The 20,598-nt window shown below is 43.4% G+C and overlaps 1 protein-coding gene across 4 annotated transcripts in view; it reads left to right on the top strand.

The window, feature by feature from the left end:
• Nucleotides 1-20,598, top strand: part of ZNF608 (zinc finger protein 608) — a 101,014-nt gene that overhangs the window by 73,086 nt on the left and 7,330 nt on the right. For all 4 annotated transcript variants that reach the window (XM_023617786.2, XM_005599467.4, XM_070233142.1 and 1 more), the window contains 2 exons: nucleotides 17,054-17,141; nucleotides 17,666-20,114. In XM_023617786.2, the coding sequence (XP_023473554.2) occupies nucleotides 17,054-17,141; nucleotides 17,666-20,114 (2,537 nt within the window). The remainder of the gene's footprint in view (nucleotides 1-17,053; nucleotides 17,142-17,665; nucleotides 20,115-20,598) is intronic.

Below are 20,598 nucleotides of genomic sequence, written 5' to 3' on the forward strand. Positions count from 1 at the left end.
ATGGCAATTTTTATTAAAAAAATTTTTTTAGTCTTTTTTTCTTCTACTTTGTAGAATATTTGCCTGCACACTGTGATTTACACATATTCACTAAGCTTCTATTTAAAAATACGCCTTACCATAAAATCAGGTTAATTTAATTAACTAGAATTAAACCTTAAATGCCACAATTTGTTGAACAGATTAAAACACATGCGCACAGCCAGCTCAATTAGTATTTTGATATTTGAGTTGTGAAGAGACTAGTTGAAATGAGTTACCAGTCTTCTGGGAAAAAAGTGCCTTTACTGTCTATATCATGAGGGCAAGAATGCTGAAGTGTCCTTTCCACATCCTTCCCTTATATTAGGAGCCAGGTACATGATTCCTAATAGCCCAAAGACCTGACATTTAAAATAAACCAACCTGTTTGTATTATTGGGAGAGCATGAGATACGGATAAGCACACTGGGAGAGAGAATCATCTTTCTGTGTTTCATTTGGCACCAAGAAAGTCCCTATTAGAAGTCACGGGCCACTTGTTGAGGACAAGTGAGGTGTGTACCCACTTCCAGTAAGGCGAACTTCCAGTTAGTGTATCACCAACCAGTGCCAGTTCCAGCACCACTTCAGCAGCACATTGACCAAAAGGCAGGTGGAAAAAGCTGCACCAAGAAGGAGCACAACAGGAAGACATCCCTGAAAACGTCACCTGAGTTTTCCACTGTTAATAATCGTGAATGTGTAACCTGGGATTTGCCTTGCTGAAGGATAGGTTAAATACTTTTCTATCTCCTTGAAATCAATTTCTGGTGATCACAAATGCAGATTGAAAACCATAGCTTTAAGATTCACATTCAGCAAATAAAATTTACGTTCCCTGAAAGGCAAAGGCGGCTGTCATTTCATGCTTCCTACCCTTCATTGTCTCTTTCCCTTTGGTACACACAAGCAGCCTAGAACGCTCCAACCTACGTGCCCATTATGGAGAGAGAGCTTTCTGCTCTGTCAACTTTGTTTTATAAAAGCTCTGTTTTCTTTATTGCCTTTATCTATTACATCTGTAAAATTTATTTAAGCAATGACAAATCTCTCTTTGGGGCCCAGAGTGTGAGAGAATAACCACTGGCGGGCTATTGGGAGGAGATTTGTTGGATGACTGTTCATTAAATTGCAAGAAGTAGTGAGAGAGGCCAACAGTGTGGATCGGCCGGGGCTGGGCGGGTTATGGTCTGTCTTTAGAGCTTCTCCATCAGATGAGTGACAAATGTACCTCATCAATTGTTTTTGTAGTAGTTCCGTAAAAGTGAATGGCTTTTGGCATCCCAGAGGAGGATTCCTGGTTTCTTTAACTTGTAAGAGTACTTATTTCACAAAAGTTTGCAATAAAAGAGGAAGATACTTAAAACCAAATTGCTTTGCATCTGTATTATTATCAAATTATTTTAAAAATGGGAAGAATCAACTGAGATGGGCTCCTTCACTTCAGAGGTATCAGAATCAGGTGACGAATAATTCTCAGCTTTGCAGTTTTCACTTTTATATTCTGTTTGTGTGCATAATTATAATACAGGGGCTCTTTTATACTTTCATTCATTTTAATATTTTATTCGTCTTTAAAAAACCCCTATTTATTGAGCACCTGCTCTCTGCCAGGCACTTTGAAAGATGTGTTGCTTCATCTACTAGAGAGGTTGGCAGGTAAAAATCAAGCATCCTGAGGGTCAGGGTGAGTCCTGTGGTTGGAGTGTCGACGGGGGCAGTCCAGCAGTCTCAGAGCTCCCTGGAGTTCAGCACAGCTGAACTGAGGCTCGGACCATTAAGGCAAGCCAGGGTTCTCCAGGAAAAGGTAGGCGCAAAGTATGAAGTAACCTCTTGTGTGCCAGGGACATTTAAAGGCACTTTGAAGTGTGAGGCAGGGGAGAGGTAGGTGGTAACATGGGAAGGTAGCCAGGACCTGACTTTGGACAGTGGTCTGGATGAAGAGGAGAGGATGGAGTCAGTAGGAGCCATAATAGCCATGACTTGCTGACCGTTAGATGTGAGTTCTTGAACAGAAGAAGTCTGGGATTGTGAATTGTGACTCCTTTGAAACAACTAAAATCATAAGAAGTTAGAACTGTAGTCTATAGTGAGTTCCAGAATTATCCCTCAGTTTTATAGTATAGATACCTTTTAAGCAGTTAAACATAACTTAAATGTAAAAGGGTTTTCAAGTTCCCTGCTTTTCCCAGACCACTGTTTTCTCTGACAAGGCACATTATGGGAGGAAAGATAGCAGTTCAGCCAATTAAGGTTTATAACCATTGGTGTGCTGGTAAATAGTTAACAACCGGTTCTGAGGTGGGGTGGTGGGTACCCTGAGTTGTGGTGTTTGCCGTTTTCTGTGCTGTATATATTCTCACCGTGGTCAATGTCAAGTTTCCAGTGTGGTGTCTCTGAAGGTGGAGTTGGGAAGAGATGCGTGCCATCCACAACACATGCCTCTCAGCACATCGCTGGTCGCCACTTAGATGGCCATACTTCCCTTCTGGGTCTCCATCCCTGCATATGTAGTTCCTTCAGGAATCCTTCATATTTATAAACTTGTATTTATGTAAACTTGCATGATGCATTTAGGAGCATGGTATCAGAAGTCAGACTGTGTTCAAATCTCTGACTTTCCAACCTGGGCAAGTCAGTCGGTTAACTTATCTTACAGTTAATTTGCTCATCAGTAGCATAGTAATGATTAAAGAGGCTGGCATGTAGGCACTGAGGAGTAAATGAGATAATCTGTGTAAAAACACTTATTGTTGTGAACTATGCATAGTAAAGTGTTTTGAATACTTTACAAAAAATTTTTTGGCCCTGGTAGCCCATGATGTTTATGAGTTTAATGTGCTTTGACTGTGCATTCTTGGTTGGATTAGAAAACTCTGATTTTCTTTAAAGTTGAGTTGAACTGAATGGCACCAGAAAACATAATCCGCGTCACCAAGAGACTTTAGCAGGTCTGAAAGCACAGCTTGTTCTCTGAACTATCTCCTTTTGGGAAAACTTCTCAAATCTGATATTTCATTCACATATCCTGGCGTCTGTACACTATCAAACACACAAATGGATGAGAATTTAATTGAAAAATCGCTTTCTATTCACTTGTTTGGAAAAGTACGCTCTAATTCATACATAGTAATCCACACACTGGGATATGCTAAATAAAATAGCATAATCAGTCTCTCAGCTAAATGTTACAAGATTTTGTGGCTGAAAATTTCTAAATCAAAAGCTAAGTAAAAAACGAAGCCATTTGGTTTTTGTACTTTTTTCCTGCATCCAAGAAATCTGATTTCCAAAATGTCAACACATGTGATTTCTCCTTTGAAGCGTTCAGGTTCTAGCCTGTCGTTCAACACTTTCAGCAAGTTCTGGGGGAACCTTGCTGTTTGGGAGCCTGGTCTTGGCACCGTCACAGCGAGAAACACACCCTGGGGCTCTGCTGCCTACCTTCTACCAGGCCGCCTCCTTCCCTCCCTCTCCCCTGCGAGGCCAGTTTGTGTAAGAAGAAAGAATGGTTTGCCTGGTTTTTTCTTTCAAAGAAAACCGGAAAGCCTTTGGACCAGTAATTCTGCAACCCTTTAGAGTTCTGAATTCTTCAAACGAAGCCTGGGTGGAATTTTGTACTCATCCCCTGAGGCCATCCAGTCTGTTGCTGGCTGCTCACAAATAGAGCTACCAGTTTTGGCTGAAAAAGATCTTTAGTTATTTTAAGCAAAAGACATCAGAAAGAAATATTAGGTTTCTACCTCCTCTCTCCATCAAGCATTTTCCTGCCCTATGTGCTAATCCCCACAGATCTTTGCCATGAAAAAAATATTTATTTAATGCTCCATATGCCAACTTCCAAGTGTTAGCATTGTCCAGCCAAACGCTCTGTGTTTGCATTGGCATTAGATGTAGCGATTCAGGAATGATGATGGGTACAAATCAGATTTTTGTCCAGAATGCGTTTGTATATGTGTGTGTGTGTTTATGTATTGTAACTCGTGAAAGAATTAGAAGGCAAGCTAGAAAGATGTTAAAAGGTCTAGGCAGGTCTTCTTTCAGTGAAAAGAGGTGTATGAAACACACCCTGATGATGAGCAGCAATTAACAGTGCATTACTTTCTGGAAAAGACTTCAAGCTGGCTGCCCTGCAGGTCAGAGTCAATAAAGACTGAGTTACTAACAATAGCCTTTCTCTCTCACTGAAGCCTTGGACTTAACCCTAACTTCATCAGACCAGAGAAGAAGAGAATAATGCGAACAATAGGAGTCTTGGAGGTTGACTTGGGCCTAATGCTTGGAGGCCGTAAAAGCTGTCAGAGAGCTTGATTGATTGGCTCTCACGCCTCAGTCCCCAGTGCAAAGCACTAACGTTCCAGTCTCTTCTGAGAGGGTTGATGTGCCACCTGGGGTCAGAACTTATCAGCCCACGGGGCTAATGTTTCAGATGAGGCCAAAGTGCAGTCAATAATTTATACGGAAATTTGTGCTCAGAGTCACAAGGAAAGCAAGTTTTGACTCAAATTCCTGTCTGTCGAGAAGAGAAGTCCAGGTCAACTTCAGATCTTGCTGCTAACATCATCCTTGTGTGTGTTAATAACACTTAAGACAAACTTCAATTGAAGAAGAAAATGAATTTCGTCATGGAATATTTATTTAGCAGTTATCATGTGGAGGCAAGTTTCAGGAGTTTCAGAATCGATAGGTGACACGGGGAAAGGAAACATCAGCGATTGTGAATTTATCAGAAAACAAAAGTAAATCGCCTCTAGAATGTAATAACCATGTCAGGTTAAATCATAGTGACTTTGGAAACTATTAAGTGTCCATGGGGAGGGTTGATTTATAGTCTTTGAAATTGAGGTTCATGGTACTGACAACACGGAGGGAAATGTTAGGTAATATCAAGGACTACAAGAGATACAGGGATCGGAGAGGGGTTAGTTTTCAGTTAGAGGCCTTGAATACTTCAACCGGTTCACAAAGCAGCGTAACCAGAAGTTAGCCGAGATGGCTGTGAGTGACCGCATATGTGAGTGTGTGTGTTTGTGTGTATAGACCATCTCTGTGTATACATAAACACATGTATTTATACACACAGTATGTAGAAATAGACAGCAAAGCAGTGACACCGGGCGAGGCTGGTCAATCAATAACCAGCTAAGTTTTGTTCTGCTCCAGCAAAACGCCGCCTTGCTCCAGTAAGTGCTAACAAAGGCCCTTTTCCCTGCACTCTGCTCTAGCAGAGCACTATTAGTCACGCTTCATTAGGCTTGTTTACAGAAAAGAGCTGGTCTCTAAGCACGTTATTGAAATACTTGTAACTCTGTTGGGCTTTTTTCTTCCCTGAAAGATAAGAACTTTGGAATGTGGGTTGGGGGAGGGTGGGAAGGCAGCCTCTGACCATTGTCAGGAAAACCGCTCTGTTGAGATGAGAATTGGAAAGAGAGGTTTGCATTTAACCTGCATCTGCATCCACAGAGCATTGTGGCCTTCTGGGTCTCATTTCTGTTGTCAGGGAACCAGGGACCTTTAGTTTCGCCTCTTGGAATTTAGACAGCAGTCAGGCGTTCCGTTCCGTTTTCTGTTCCTGGGAACTAGACGTGAGGTTTCCTTACCCCGGTCCGGAGCGGCTTACGTGATGCTGAGCTGTGTCTCTCACTTGGCTTTACTTCTGAGTGGCAAGATGAGGAAATGCTTGCTTTAAACAATGGATTTGTTAGGAAGGATAACTCTATATTGTTTGAACTTGGTAGTGGGTGTAGGAGGAGTAAAAGTCCTTAATGTTGGAATTTGCAGCCTTTGAGATTCTAAAAGATCTGCCCCATGTGCTGTAAGCCTGGTCACCAGGAGTAAGGGTGGGCAGTGCAGATGCCCATCTCTGAGGTGCTTTACCTGGGAGGGACGCAAGAGCGTGTGCTGCTGGCTATATTTCTGAGTGGGGAGGTCTTAGTATTTTGGCATCTCCGTCCATTCTTCAGCTTATGACCCAATTCCAGGGGAGGATAAAAGACAAGGAGGCCAGAGTCCATTGGCTGAGTGACTGTGCTGGGCCAGTGCCCATGTTAAATGCTTGACATGAATTACACCTTATTTGATCTTCACATTACCCCTATTTTATAGATGAGGAAACTGGGGCTCAGAGAGGTTTAGTTCAAGGTGAAGTGACTTCGAAGTGGGCTTTGAGCCAGGCCAGTCTGTCTCCAGAGCCATCTTTTGAGGCACTCAGGGTGCTGCTCCATTTCATCACTAGTCACTCATTCTTTATTCTTCCCTGGTCCTCAAAGTAAAATTGACTGCACACTGAGCTTGATTAGAGTTAATTCCTTCAGCTTTCCTTATTGCGTCCTGAACCTGAGCCATAATTGTGGCTTCACTCCCAGAGTGTGTGAACCACCTGGCACGCTGCCTGCAGGGCCTGGCGACCTCCAGGTGAGAACAAGGAAGGTTTACCAGTGACAGAACCTCACTCACTCCGTTGCCTTTCATTGTTGGGGTACTGACGCTGGTTTCCCTGGCATCTACATTCCTTGTTTCCTTTTTAGATTTACAAAGATGGTGACTTTTTGGTGACACACAAAATAGACCCCTTTGTGTGCCATATACACGCAGAGGCTTCCCATTTATGAGCATGCACATGCACGCGCGCACGTGCACACACACACACACACACACACACAGAGTTGAGAGAGGCAGTTCCCTGTTTTTCAGCTGCTGTTGTAAATTGCTGTTTTAAATTTCAGCAAGTGGAATAATAGCAGAGTGATCATCTCCAGTAAATGCTGTTGGCCTTTGTAAAGAATGGCTTGTTCAGAGGTTTTGTGATTTACAGGAGACACAGCTGGTGGCCAGCAGAGCTGTAGGAATGTGTGCTCTCCTGAGCCCAGTCGAGCTAGAGATGAAAAGGGCCCAGAGCTGGCACAAAAGCAAATAAGCGCTCTGACTTTAAATAAAGCATCATAATTTATATGAAGCCTGGCTCTTCAGTCCCAGTGAGATACATGCATCACTAGCAGCTTTTTGATGTGAGCATAATTGTCAATTGGTTCCCACTGTCTCCTTGTATCTCAAGGACTGGGGATGGTAAGAAATTACTTTAAAACACAGTTCTGTAATCTATGGTTGTGTTACATCTATTTTGACAAGCAATTCACTAGCATTTAAACTTGAAACTGCTGATCACCCACCTAGACTGACCTACAAGAGGTTTGTGAGGAAGATTAGTGATGCAAGGTTTGGGAGAATGATACCTCCATAGTCCCTTCTCCGAGCCTCCCTCCCTTCCCCAAAGTATCTGAGGTTTTTCATTCTTAGATTTTATTTCCTTTGCATCTCTCAGTTTCATTCATCTTAGTAATGACTTTGTCCCGCACCTGCCCCTCCCTCCCCTGCTCCTGCCACAGGGGAAGCACAGGCAGGAAACAGACTGCCTGCACCAGGAAGTAGGCAAGTGGCAGATCGCTGTTAAATGACTTCAGATTCATAGCATCATACCCCTTCTCCCCCCTTTTAGCCCTGGAGTGCTTTCTTTCAGGGACAGTGGCAAAGAGGGGAACTTTTTGCTCTAAGGATAGTTTATTTTTTTGTCTGGTTTTGCTTGTTCTCCTTTACCTGTTTTTCAAGTTGCAGTAATGGCATTGTGGAGATCCTGGCTCTAGAAGTTGTTAGCTGAAAAGATCCTGTAATTAATATTACGTGCAGGAAGCGACTGGGCCCGTGATTTGAAAGGCCTGCATTCTTTCAGTTGCTTATCTTCAGTGGCATGCGAGTCTGTAAGTGGGACTGTGTAGAGGCTGTTTCCCGTCTCACTCTGGGGGATTGTGGCCGTGTGCTGTGTGCCCGGGGCCCCGTGGATGTAGCTGTCTCCTAAAATAACACCCTTAACGGAACTGTGTGTTAGGATGTAATAAAGTAACCGTATCATTAACATAGCTCGCAGTAGGCCTAGTTCGATAAATACTTATCAAATATCTTTCCCAAGCCTTTGAATGCTTTTATTTAAAAGAAGAAAAAATTATCTCCTAATGAGCTAATAATTAACGCTTGTGAGACTGGGTTGGGGGAGGCGAGTCGATACTGTTACAGTTGGCATTGAACTTTCCTCTTCCCATGAAGAAAGGGAGGAGGGGAATGAGACATCACTCTGCTACTCTAATGAGGAAATTGTGCCTTAAAGAGGAGCAGGCTTGAGGAATCTGCGGGCACTAGAACTCATTCATCTAAACTCACCAGATTTCAGATAAACTAACGGGTGCCTGCAAAGGAGCATGAGAAAATTCAAGTTTAGAACTTTGCGCCAGAAATCAGAGTGGCGTTATTGCTAAGGCATTACTTACTGGAAAGTTTAATCAAGGACGAGAAATGAAACCTCTTTATACAAATATATACATATATATATTTCATACATGAACATGTTCAGTTTATGCATTTAAATTGCTCCAAATGTCTGTCTCCGAAGACTTTGTATTTTTTTCTGTTTCATCTCCCCAGTCTCTCTTTCTCTCAACTGCCTCTTCCCTCCTTCCGTCATCTTTTATCTCTTACTTGAGTGTATCACCTTGTCCTGCTGGGTGTTGGCCGAGCCTTGATGGACCACGGCCTGAAAAGCATCCCCTTCAGGGTGCAGGGGGTAGCTCTTGATGCAGCCTGGCTAAGTGTCCATGACTTGCTGCCCTTGTTGAAGCAACCTCAGGGGGCTTGTCCTCCCCCCCTACCCTCCCAACACTGTCACCTTAAACATCCTCCCGCCTATCCTCAAGTAGGGACTTTGAGCACCTTAGCAGAAACTGTTAGAGGAACTGCCTAAGCAATAAGGGCTGCATAGTGTGGTGTGAATGGTTGCTATAGATATATATTTTTTTTCTTTTTTAAACTAGCCTCAAGCCACCAAGGACAGTGTTGCTTTAGGATGTGTATGTCCACCTAACTTAAAAGCAAATGATTTTTTGTTACTGATCATGTTTAAAATTACTTTCTAAAGATCTCCATGTGACTTTTTTTCATTATGCTTGCTCTTTGTTCCCCAAATGTCTAGAATGACACCCATGACATCATATAACTATGAAACTTGCTAAAACATCCATAGTGATTGTATAAAAAGAGAAAAATATCTCTTCCTGCGGTAAACATTAATTTAGCTCTAATGATCTGTTTTGATTTGATATTTTTTTGAAAGATATCTTGGACTATCAAAGTTTTCATTAATGCTTAAACTTGTATAATACTTGGTCAGGGAAAATATTGTCACCATCCACATACACAGCACAGGCTCCCATGCAAATGTATGGGACAGCTTTTCAGTGTTCCCAGAGGTGCCTTACAAAAGCCTTATTTCTGTTCCCTCTTCTTACCCACAAGACTTCTTAACAGGCCATTGTATTTTCTAGAAGTGGGAAAGGATAATGTTACTAGGGAAGCAAGAAAAGAAAAGCAGCAAGAGCTTCTTTTAGCTGACCAGTCAACTGGATATTGACCACCTGTCTTCATGGGAAAGAAATAGATGGCAGTGAATAAGCGAGAGTCTAGTTTTCCAAGAAGCTCAATGATTTTCCCAAATCAATACAGCTCATCAGGCCTCAGAACAAAGGCTGCGGGGGAGGTGACAGTGATGGAAGTGGCTCTGTGTTCTTTTGTGTATTAAACCATAAGGCCCAGGGGGAAACAAGGTTTCTTTAGCCATGGTTTTTTTTTTTTTCCTTTTAGAGCTTATTCAATGTATTTAGGGGAGAAAATCCTTTCAGATTGTTTTTTTTTTAAGATTTCCATAGATTGTATCAAATGTACTTTTGAAAGAGATAAGCACAGTCAAGTAAGAAAGAATACCATCTTTTAAAATGTAGATTAGAACACCATTTTGCCATTGCTTTTTGCTTTTTGGTATTGGTTTAGCATATTTATTTGGATTAAGGTCTTATATATATATATGTATTTGTTGTTGTTGTTATTTATGGATGGGGTTTAGATGAAGCAAAAGAAATGTCTCGGTGTTCAGATTAACCTTGGCAAATAAAGAATCATAACTATCCTCCCTTAAACGAACCTTGTTCCTAATGTCCTGAAAATAACACAAACCCTAATAGGAATGCTGAACTGTCACTGGAGAGGTTATAATTAACGTAGATAGAATGGTGCCAACATATTCCAGCCGCCGACAGAGAACATCTATCCAAACCAGCAATTTTTAGCCTTTCCGTCCTTTAATCTTGAAGCTCACTGTGCTTTCATAAAGTGGTACATTAACACCAGAGCAGTGTGTCTCTGGGGTTTATGACCGGGGTGCCGGCACACTAGGGCATAAAGTGTTTCATTACACCTCCCTTTGTTAGCACTGCCCTATCTCCCAGGCTCCGTTGCCGTCCACTGTTTGTTCAGATAAAGCCCAGCGTTCAGGGTGACTAATCGCAGCACTGTGTTCCAGATGGTTTGATTACAGGATGTGGTTAAAGTGACTCTTCAAACATTCGGCCCAGCAGTAGGGCTCTTTAAAAAAATACTGCATTTTCTGGTCACATGACAACATTTTTCTTGTCCTAGGGCTCCATATAGACTTGGCATAAGTAATAGGAAAGTCCCTCTGCTTTTTGGTGTTAGGCATTTCATTGGCAAACTTAGTTGTAAATTTAAAATCTCCCCAAATAATTATAAACTCAGCTTTGTCCGTTGAAGAAAGACCTATCAGAAGGTTAGAGGCTCTGAAGCCAGAAAAATGAACAAGTGTACTATATAAGACTCAGCTTTAAAAAAAAAAAGCACCAGTAGTGGGTACAACAAAATCACCACAACAAGATATTAGATGGAGGGAGTTTGGTATAAAGGAATGGTGATAAATCATATCTTTTACAGTAGTCACACTGCATAAAAATATAGGGTAATATGATAGCCAAAATATATGAAGTTTATCCTGTACTCATGAAACCAGCATATTGTGGCATTTTTATTATCACTAATGTTTCTACTAGAAAAAATATATAAAAGGAAAGAAATGTGTAAACTTGAAAAAAAAAGATTGTAGCATAAATGGCTCACATTTCGGTGTTATTAGAATGAGGTTTCTGTTTTCTGCATGAGCGCACACCAAGTCTATCCAGATGTGGTAGTCTGAATACGAGTTCAAAAAAACTGTGTCTGATTCCAAATTTGGCATTTGCAATGCTTGGCAGAGACTTCTGTCCCAGGGATGAGGCACTTTAAAGACTCTGAAACAGTCTTTAAAATGAAATACAAACAGAGTTGTGCTGATCCACTGGGAAATCAGGCATTTGCCCAGTTCTTGAGGAAACATCTTCACAAATACCAGAAACAGTAATTCATAAACCATATTTATAACATCTTCAGAGCAAAATCTCTCCACAGAGAATTTCTGTCATTTATAAGCTAGTGGGAGATTATACTTATTGAAAAAGTATGGTAATATAGTGAAAAGTCACTGAGTAGGATTCAGATCTGGATTCTCTTCAGTCACCATCTAGGAGTTCCTACGTGTTGAATGGCCTCTCTCTCTGTATGTTGGGCACTGTGCTCACATGTGTGGGAGGTACAGACGCTGCTCCTGTTTTCCATATGTGTAGTCTAGTTGGAAGAGAGAGGCATACTGTGTATATGAGTGGAGGAAACGTGAGAGGAACACAAATAGTCTCAACAGCGTTCAAACATAGTAAGAGTTTATTTGCTGCCCACCTAATAGACTGAGTTGGGTATTCCTGCAGAGTAGAGGTTCTCCTTGTCATTCAGGGGCCCAGATGAAGGAATTCTGCCATCTTCTTGTGGCCTTCGAGGTCACCGTAGTCTCCATCCCAGCCAGCAAGAAAGGAGAAGAGATTAGAAGAATATGCATGGGAGATTGTTATGGGCCAGGCCTGGGAGTGGGACGCACCAGTGCGCTCACTTTCCTTTCCTAGAACTGAGGCGCAGGGCCACATCTAACTTGTAGGAAGGCTGAGGATGTGTCTGACTGTGGACTCAGAGGGAAAACATGGATTCTGGTGAGCATCCATTGGTGAGAGGACTGTGTATGGAGTGCAGTGGGCACCCAGAAGGGAGCGGCCGTCCTTTGGCGGTATGCATGGTCTGTGTGTGACTGGAGAGGATTCATAGAAAAGATAACACTTGACTTTGTCTCTCTTTGGTCCTAATTCATCAGGAAGCTTAGCTTTCCTTGGGGATTTGGACTAGGGCATCTTTAACATTTTTTTCAGAGGAATTAAAAGTGTGACATGAAGAATGTTTGAAGAAACTTGTTCAGGCCGGAGGGGAAAAAAAGAGTGTGAACTGGAGGTGAAGAGAATGTTGACATGGTCATTGTCTGTGCCTGGGTGAAAGGCTGTCAAGTGGACTGTCTGTGTAGGGTATCAGAAGGCACAGTCAGAACCAAGATATTCAAAGACACAGTTTTAGTTCAGAACCAGGAGCAATTTTTAACAAGATGGCTGGAAAATAATAGGGCAATGGTGGATGCTGGTGAGAGCCCCTTTCAGTGATGAAGAGGAGGAAAGAGACATACACAAGTATTGAAGGCCCTGCCCCACCCTTTGCTTTCCTCATCTCATAGCTATTGCATCCTTGGGGCTTTGGCCCACCACAGTCCTCTCAGCCGTTAGTACCTTGTGACCTTTGGGTTTTTACTCTTGTTATCAACTTTCTCTTCCATATTACTAATTCAGGTTCCCAAAGTAAGTCCCTGTTGGGTTGCCTCTGCTTCAGGTGCCCATCACTGGATCAGTCACATGAGGCCAGGGTTATGATTACTGGTCTAACCACCTAAGACTACCCTCTGAGCAGGGACTGTGGGCAGGACAGGCACTATGAAAGTCACATCCAGGGTCTAGTTTAATGTGAAGGATTAAGGGGCCGACTCTCTAAGTATGAGTAATAGGCAAACTGGAGGTCCCCTTCTGGATTATAAGGTATGCCTGTGTTGGTTCTGTTACAAGTATGCAGACCCTTGAAGTATAGAGTTTGGAGGGAATTCCAGCCAGAACTTGGTTGATTCCATAGCACCAAATGGGTACCTAGTGTATACCCTTATAGTTGCATAATAAATGTTTAATGGGCCTGACCATCTCTCTGAGAACACTTAACTGTTAAGTATTGACCAGAGGAAATAGTAGTTAGAACACTGTGACTATGGAAGCTTTATGAGATCTCAGGGCTCTTTTGGCTTGCATTACAGAATACAGAACACGTTCTTAAGTGTTCTGTAGGTAATATGCGTTATGGGGGTCGCAGCTTAGATTCTGTGTCAGTATCTAAGACAAAGCCTTATTAACACAAAGAAGAAAATCCTGTGTGGTGAGCACACTCAAACCATCCATTGCTCTTTTCAGCTGTATTCTTACTTTATTGGTAATAATCTTCAGATGTTTTTCAAATATAACATGTTACCGGGCAAGCATAGCATTTTCAGGAAGACCATGCCCAGTCCGTGGGTGGAAAGGAAGGATAATAAACCTGGTGGGATACTTGAGAATACAAAGATGAAAAGGGCTTGTATGGAGTGTCCCCAGCACCTAGCTCATAGGCTAGACATTTGAAAGAATAAATATGCATTAAAAGAAATATTAAATATCTTTAGAATAAGTGTACATTTATGTCCAATTTGTATAAAATAAGCGAGAACCATAACTATGCCCAGATTTGTAAAATTCAAATTTGTACTTTTAAAGGACTAATTTTCATTTTGCTCATTTATGCCTTTGAAAAGTATAGTCTGCTTTATATGACCCATGGATTACAAAGTGTTCAAGATGTTGAGTCTTCAGCAAAATGATAAACCGTTTACATCCTTTAGAACCAAAACACCACCCTCATACTTGGCCTCTCACAATAGGATGCTGTCTAAACACAGACTTCCTTACAAAGAAACAATACACTTTGTAGTTTATATGAGAAGCATTCCTTAAGCCTTCATTCCAATATAAAGCAGCAGATTTGGCTGTGTAAACACGTGCGTGTGTATATTCGCACGTGAGTTCCAGGCAGATATAAATACTCTGTGGCATTGTGAAGCGGCTTGTACATATAAAGAAAAATAGACACAAGCACACGTATTTAATTAGCAGTGCTTGATGGACACTGTTCAAAACCTCCCCGGGAGTAGAGCATTTATTTTGAGCATTTTAAATACCAAGGGCTTCTAGAAAAATAGGGCTGACTTATTGAGGCCTTTTGAAGTTGAAAATGGACTTTTCTTTACAGGATTTTATTCCCACCGAGGGCTAATAATAATGATATCACTTAGATAAGAGGTCTGCTTGTGGGGCTTCTAGAAATAGTATCAGGCGATGTGAATAGTTTTACAGTGTGGAAATTTCAACTTTGCTTAAGCCCCTGTAACGGCTTCATACGGTAGCCCCACATAACCAATGATGAATTGCTTCTTTGGGGTCCCTTCCTTCTTGCCAGCCCCAGGGTTCCCTTTCGCCTGTTTCGAGGCCACAGATTCGGTTGGGAAGGTCTGAGCAGGGTGGTGTGCCACGTCGGGCTGCGCGGCGTGGGTTGTGCTGGTAAACCCAGCAGGTCACGCAGACGGCGCCTTTCATTTCATCCCAGGGCCCTGCCCGCGTTGCTTTACGGAGCCGAGCAGCGCAGGCAGCCCTCTGTCGCCGCCAGCACCCCAGCCGGCGTGCACGTCCCCGCCTCCCCGGCCGCCGCCCCCCGGGCCGCAGCCGCTGCCCTCCGCGAAGCCCCTTTATCCCGGGCGGCCGCCCTCGGCCCAGCCAATCAGACGCGAGCGTTCCCAGCAGGCGCTGGCCAATGGGCGGCCAGCCTTTGCTGGAAACGCGAAACCCTTAGGGGAAAAGCAATAACAAAAGCCTTTCACTGCAGACAAATGTTAAGTGTCTGCGCAGACTTTTCCTGTTTTTAATTTTATTACTGCAAGAATGGAAGGTTTGTTGTTTCTTTCATGTTTCCTTTCAAGCAATTTTAATTATACATTTGTGCTACATCAGGGACTCTGGAACGCAATGATTCAGCCTATTGCATCTAAAGCTAAAATTCAGTAACCTTCTGGCAATACAGATATATTCTTGCACTGTAAATATAGCTGACATGCTAAAGAATTTTAAGCAGCTGCAAAGGTCTTTGACACCACACACGGTGCCCCAGAGAGCAGATGATGAGAAAACCAGCTCCGTCTTCCCCTTCGCCTCCTCTCCCACCCCCTCCCTTTTCCTGAAGGGATGTGCTCATAAAGAATCCTTTCCTCCAATTGTTCTGTCTTGTGCAAATTTTGACCAAATGCCTAATTACCATTGATTCTCGTCTCAATATGAAGTTTTATACTCAATGGTTTAAAAAAATTTCCTGAGGGAATGAGAATGGAATCAACCGTGATTTGAGGAAATGCTTGCTTGCTTCATGCTAGCTTCCTCCCCACCCCCGCCCCCCAAGACTGTTGCTACAGTGAGTAAATTCAGCTGTCACCGAAGTAATAGCAACATAGACCATATGGGAACAATTTTTAAATCTCTTTTTAGGACTTTTTGAAAGAAATCCTTCCTCCCCCACTACTTGAGTCCCAACCATTCAAATGTTTTACCTGCTGTTAAAACATTCCCAAGGAAATGAGTCTTACCTTCTGAGGCGTCCCCTACCATGAAGGAGTTCAGTATAGGTTTTCTATAAAATTCAAAATGGCAGTGAACAAACCAACTAGAAATAGACTTTGAGTAATGTCCCTTGGTGTCTCCAAGAAAGAATGGGGGGTAGGTACAGCAAAGAAAAGAAAGGCTCACTAAAATATTTCCTTTCTTTGCCCTAATATTTTATGTATGTCTCAAAATCTAGATGCTTTTCGTATATTCTTTTTTTTTTTTTTTTTTTTTTTTTTTTTTTTTAAGATTTTATTTTATTTTCTTCCTTTTTCTCCCCAAAGCCCCCTGGTACATAGTTGTATATTCTTCGTTGTGCGTCCTTCTAGTTGTGGTATGTGGGACGCTGCCTCAGCGTGGTTTGGTGAGCAGTGCCATGTCCGCGCCCAGGATTCGAACCAACGAAACACTGGGCCGCCTGCAGCGGAGCGCGCGAACTTAACCACTCGGCCACGGGGCCAGCCCCTCGTATATTCTTTAAAGGAGTGATTAAAAAAAAAATATGGCACTTGTCCTCTAGAGAAATAAAGAGGATGTTATATTTCCTTTCCCTGTGACATTTGGTATACTAAGTGCACTTAAGTTTGGTAATTCACAGATGCAGTGCTAAATTAAATTGTCTGTCTGCAAAGCAGTTGGGAAAAGCAGAGTGGCTTGTAGGAAACAAGTGTGTTGGTTTTGAGATTTTTTTTCCTAATCCTCTGTGGCAAATGCTCACTAAAGTTGATTCTAAAGATAACCCCAAGAGCAAACCTATTGTGCACATTTATTTTCTTAAGAGGGTTATTTTAGGAGTCCTTAATATGAAACAAGACCAGACAGTAAAACAGATACCGTACCGAGCCTGATTCTTGTCTCACAAAGCCAGAGGGGAGGAGTAGGAAAGAGAAATCACAGCTGAATTGTCTGCTATCTGGAATCTAAAGCCCCCACTTTCCCCCCTCTATACCTATTTTTTGTGCACCCGCATAATTTTTTTGAAATAAGAATCCCCATTATTTTATATTGTTGAATTGGAAACAAAACTGATTCTTTCAGCCACCTTTGAGTTTAAGCACTGGTAACTGGCGCTTAGTTTTTGTTGGCTGCTTGCCAAGTGAAAGCAATTATGTGTAATAATAGAAAAATTAAGAGGTGAGTGTTGCTGTTTTACAGCAGGACATGGCAAAAACCATTTCCTTCTGTCAGCAGTATCTTGATTACACTCTCACACAAGCCTTACCCTTTTGTACCACATGCGCATGCGTACACACACACACACACACACACACACACACAATTTCCTGTGGGTTTTCACTTGAGGTCACTGAAACCAGAAAGAGGAAGAATGCAAACCACAACTTTTGAAAGCAAATGAGAATAGAACTTTGCTGGTAAAAATAATAGTAATAATAATAAATGAACTGGAAATAGAGTAATTGGTGCTAACCATGGTCGTCCTTCATTCCCCGCTTTTGCAGGTGTCCTAGTGGTCAATGTCACGTGGAGGAACAAAACTTACGTAGGGACCCTACTGGACTGCACCAAGCACGACTGGGCCCCTCCCAGGTATGCACAGGGCCTTTTATTTCAGCCTGTGTTTTCTCTCCTCGTTCCTCCTCTTCCCCTCTCCTTCCCCCATCCTCTCTTTGCAAGGAAACTATAGAGAGAGATTAATAATACATAAAAGTCTGCCTGTAATTGAAACCAGGCAAAAGAGAAATGAACAATCCAGGACTAAATCCAGTAAAATGCAGATGCTGGATTTCTTTTTGTTGAGAGATCTGTACTCCCTGCCCCTTCTCTGTCTCCTTTGTTTTCTTCTTTTCCCAAAATGGGCATTTGAACAGGATTTGAAGGTAGCTACCTGAGCTGTTTTTCTTTGGTTTTCCGAGGCAGACTATAAGCCGTTGGTAGCCTGCTTTCTTGCAGGTGTTGAAATTGTCGGTGGGAGAACAGAGTGTCTTTTCCTTACCTGGGCCCAGCCCGCCAGCTGCTGGGGTGTTGACTGCTCTTCCTGCACTGTGTGCCTTGTGATTTTGCCTGACTCTTTTGGGGATGCTCATTTTGACATCTGTTACTTGCTTCCCTAGGTTCTGTGAGTCACCCACGAGTGACCTGGAGATGAGAGGGGGCCGGGGCCGAGGGAAGAGAGCCAGGTCTGCTGCAGCTGCCCCGGGCTCGGAGGCCAGCTTCACAGAGTCCAGAGGGCTGCAGAACAAGAACAGAGGAGGGGCCAATGGGAAAGGGAGGCGGGGCAGCCTCAACGCCAGCGGCAGAAGGACACCCCCAAATTGTGCTGCTGAGGACATCAAAGCTAGCCCCTCCTCCACCAACAAAAGGAAAAACAAGCCTCCAATGGAGCTAGACCTCAACTCCAGCTCCGAGGATAATAAGCCCGGGAAGCGGGTCCGCACAAATTCTAGAAGCACTCCCACTACCCCTCAAGGGAAACCAGAGACTACTTTTTTGGACCAAGGCTGCTCTTCTCCAGTGTTAATCGATTGTCCCCATCCAAACTGCAACAAAAAGTACAAGCACATTAACGGCCTGAGGTACCACCAAGCTCATGCACACTTAGACCCAGAGAACAAGCTGGAGTTCGAACCTGACAGCGAGGACAAGATCTCTGACTGCGAGGAGGCATTGAGTAATGTGGCCCTCGAATGCAGTGAGCCAAGCACAAGTGTATCAACTTATGACCAGGTGAAGGCGCCCGCATCCCCTGGCTCGGGGAACCCCCCTGGGACCCCCAAGGGAAAGAGAGAGCTGATGAGCAATGGTTCTGTCATCGGATCTAAAGCTGGGAAGAATTCTGGCAAAAAGAAGGGCCTTAACAATGAACTGAATAACCTTCCGGTGATCTCCAACATGACGGCCACATTAGACAGTTGCTCAGCAGCAGATGGCAGTTTGGCTGCAGAAATGCCCAAACTGGAAGCAGAAGGACTAATTGACAAGAAAACTTTGGGAGATAAAGAAAAGGGCAAAAAAGCCAACAATTGCAAAATGGACAAAAACCTCTCTAAACTTAAAACTGCCCGGCCCATTGCTCCTGCCCCCGCCCCCACTCCCCCGCAACTAATTGCTATACCCACTGCAGCCTTTACCAGCACCACCACAGGGACAATACCCGGACTGCCCTCCCTCACGACGACTGTTGTTCAGGCCACACCAAAGAGTCCTCCATTAAAACCCATTCAACCAAAGCCCACAATTATGGGGGAGCCCATCACCGTGAACCCAGCTCTTGTGTCACTCAAAGACAAAAAGAAAAAGGAGAAGCGAAAGCTAAAGGACAAAGAAGGGAAGGAGACAGGAAGCCCGAAAATGGATGCTAAGCTGGGCAAACTAGAGGACGCCAAGGGGGCCGGCAAAGATTTATCTGGGCATTTTTTGAAGGACCATCTCAACAAGAATGAAGGGCTGGCTAATGGACTGTCAGAGTCTCAAGAGAGTCGAATGGCCAGTATCAAAGCGGAGGCTGATAAGGTTTACACTTTCACAGACAACGCTCCCAGCCCTTCCATCGGGAGCGCCTCCAGGATGGAATGTAGCACTTTGGTGAACGGGCAGGCGCCGGTGGCCCCTCTGCATGTGTTGACACAAAATGGGGCAGAGAGTTCTGCAGCCAAGACGAGCAGCCCCGCCTATTCAGACATATCTGATGCTGCCGATGATGGTGGTTCAGATAGCAGGTCGGAGGGCATGAGGTCAAAGGCCAGTTCCCCATCAGATATCATTTCTAGTAAGGATGGTGTTGTAAAAGGGCATTCTTCCACTACAGCACAATCATCTCAGATGAAAGAGTCCCATTCTCCCTATTACCATGGCTACGATCCTTATTATTCTCCAAGTTACATGCACCCTGGGCAGGTCGGCGCCTCTACAGCTGGGAACGCTGGGGGCACGCAGGGAATGAAGATCAAGAAGGAGTCTGAGGAAGATGCAGAAAAGAAAGACAAGACAGAGCAGCTAGATGCCAAGAAAGTGGACCACAATTCCGCGTCCTTGCAGCCTCAGCACCAGTCGGTGATCACACAGAGACACCCTGCCCTGGCTCAGTCACTTTATTATGGCCAGTATGCCTATGGGCTCTATATGGACCAGAAGTCTCTGATGGCCACCAGCCCTGCCTATAGACAGCAGTACGAGAAGTACTATGAGGACCAGAGGCTGGCAGAGCAGAAAATGGCCCAAACTGGGAGAGGAGACTGTGAAAGGAAAAATGAGCTCCCCTTGAAAGAGCTGGGCAAGGAGGACAGTAAACAGAAAAACATGCCGTCAGCCACAATCTCAAAAGCTCCTTCTACTCCGGAGCCTAACAAAAACCATTCTAAACTAGGGCCATCAGTGCCTAATAAAACTGAGGAGACAGGTAAATCGCAGCTTCTCTCCAATCACCAGCAGCAGCTTCAGGCCGACAGCTTCAAAGCTAAGCAGATGGAAAACCACCAGCTTATTAAGGAGGCTGTAGAAATGAAATCTGTCATGGACTCTATGAAGCAGACAGGTGTAGACCCAACCTCGAGATTTAAACAAGTAAGATTGTGGAGCGTGGCCCCCACAGGGAGAGAGCAGTCTGAGACACGGACATGTCTGGGCTTGATCTGGTTAGATTTCTTCACAGGAAATAAACCAAGGGTTTATTAGGGTTGACTCCTCTTCTCTTGAAAAATATTTTAAAATATTCTCTCAGGAGTTATTGTATACCTCTAAAATGTACATTACTCACTATTTCCTTGTCATGTTGTGTAGTAGAACTGTGGACATGCGCTTTGCAGACTCGTGTTCCATGTCATTAACTCACTGTGAATCTGACGAGGTTCCTTAATTTCTTACTGAGTCCAAAGTGAGGGAATTCTCACTCAGTGAGGCCACCGAGTGCCCTTCTAACTCTGAGATTCTGAGTCTCATCTCTGAAATATTTGTTCTTTTACGTTTCCAAATTTCTGTTGGCATCTTCTAGGAATTTTAACACTGAGTCTTTAAATTCCCATTTCTCTCTCATCTTTTTAATAAAATT

This window comes from Equus caballus, chromosome 14 (assembly GCF_041296265.1).
Source record: "Equus caballus isolate H_3958 breed thoroughbred chromosome 14, TB-T2T, whole genome shotgun sequence".
Lineage (NCBI taxonomy): Eukaryota > Metazoa > Chordata > Mammalia > Perissodactyla > Equidae > Equus > Equus caballus.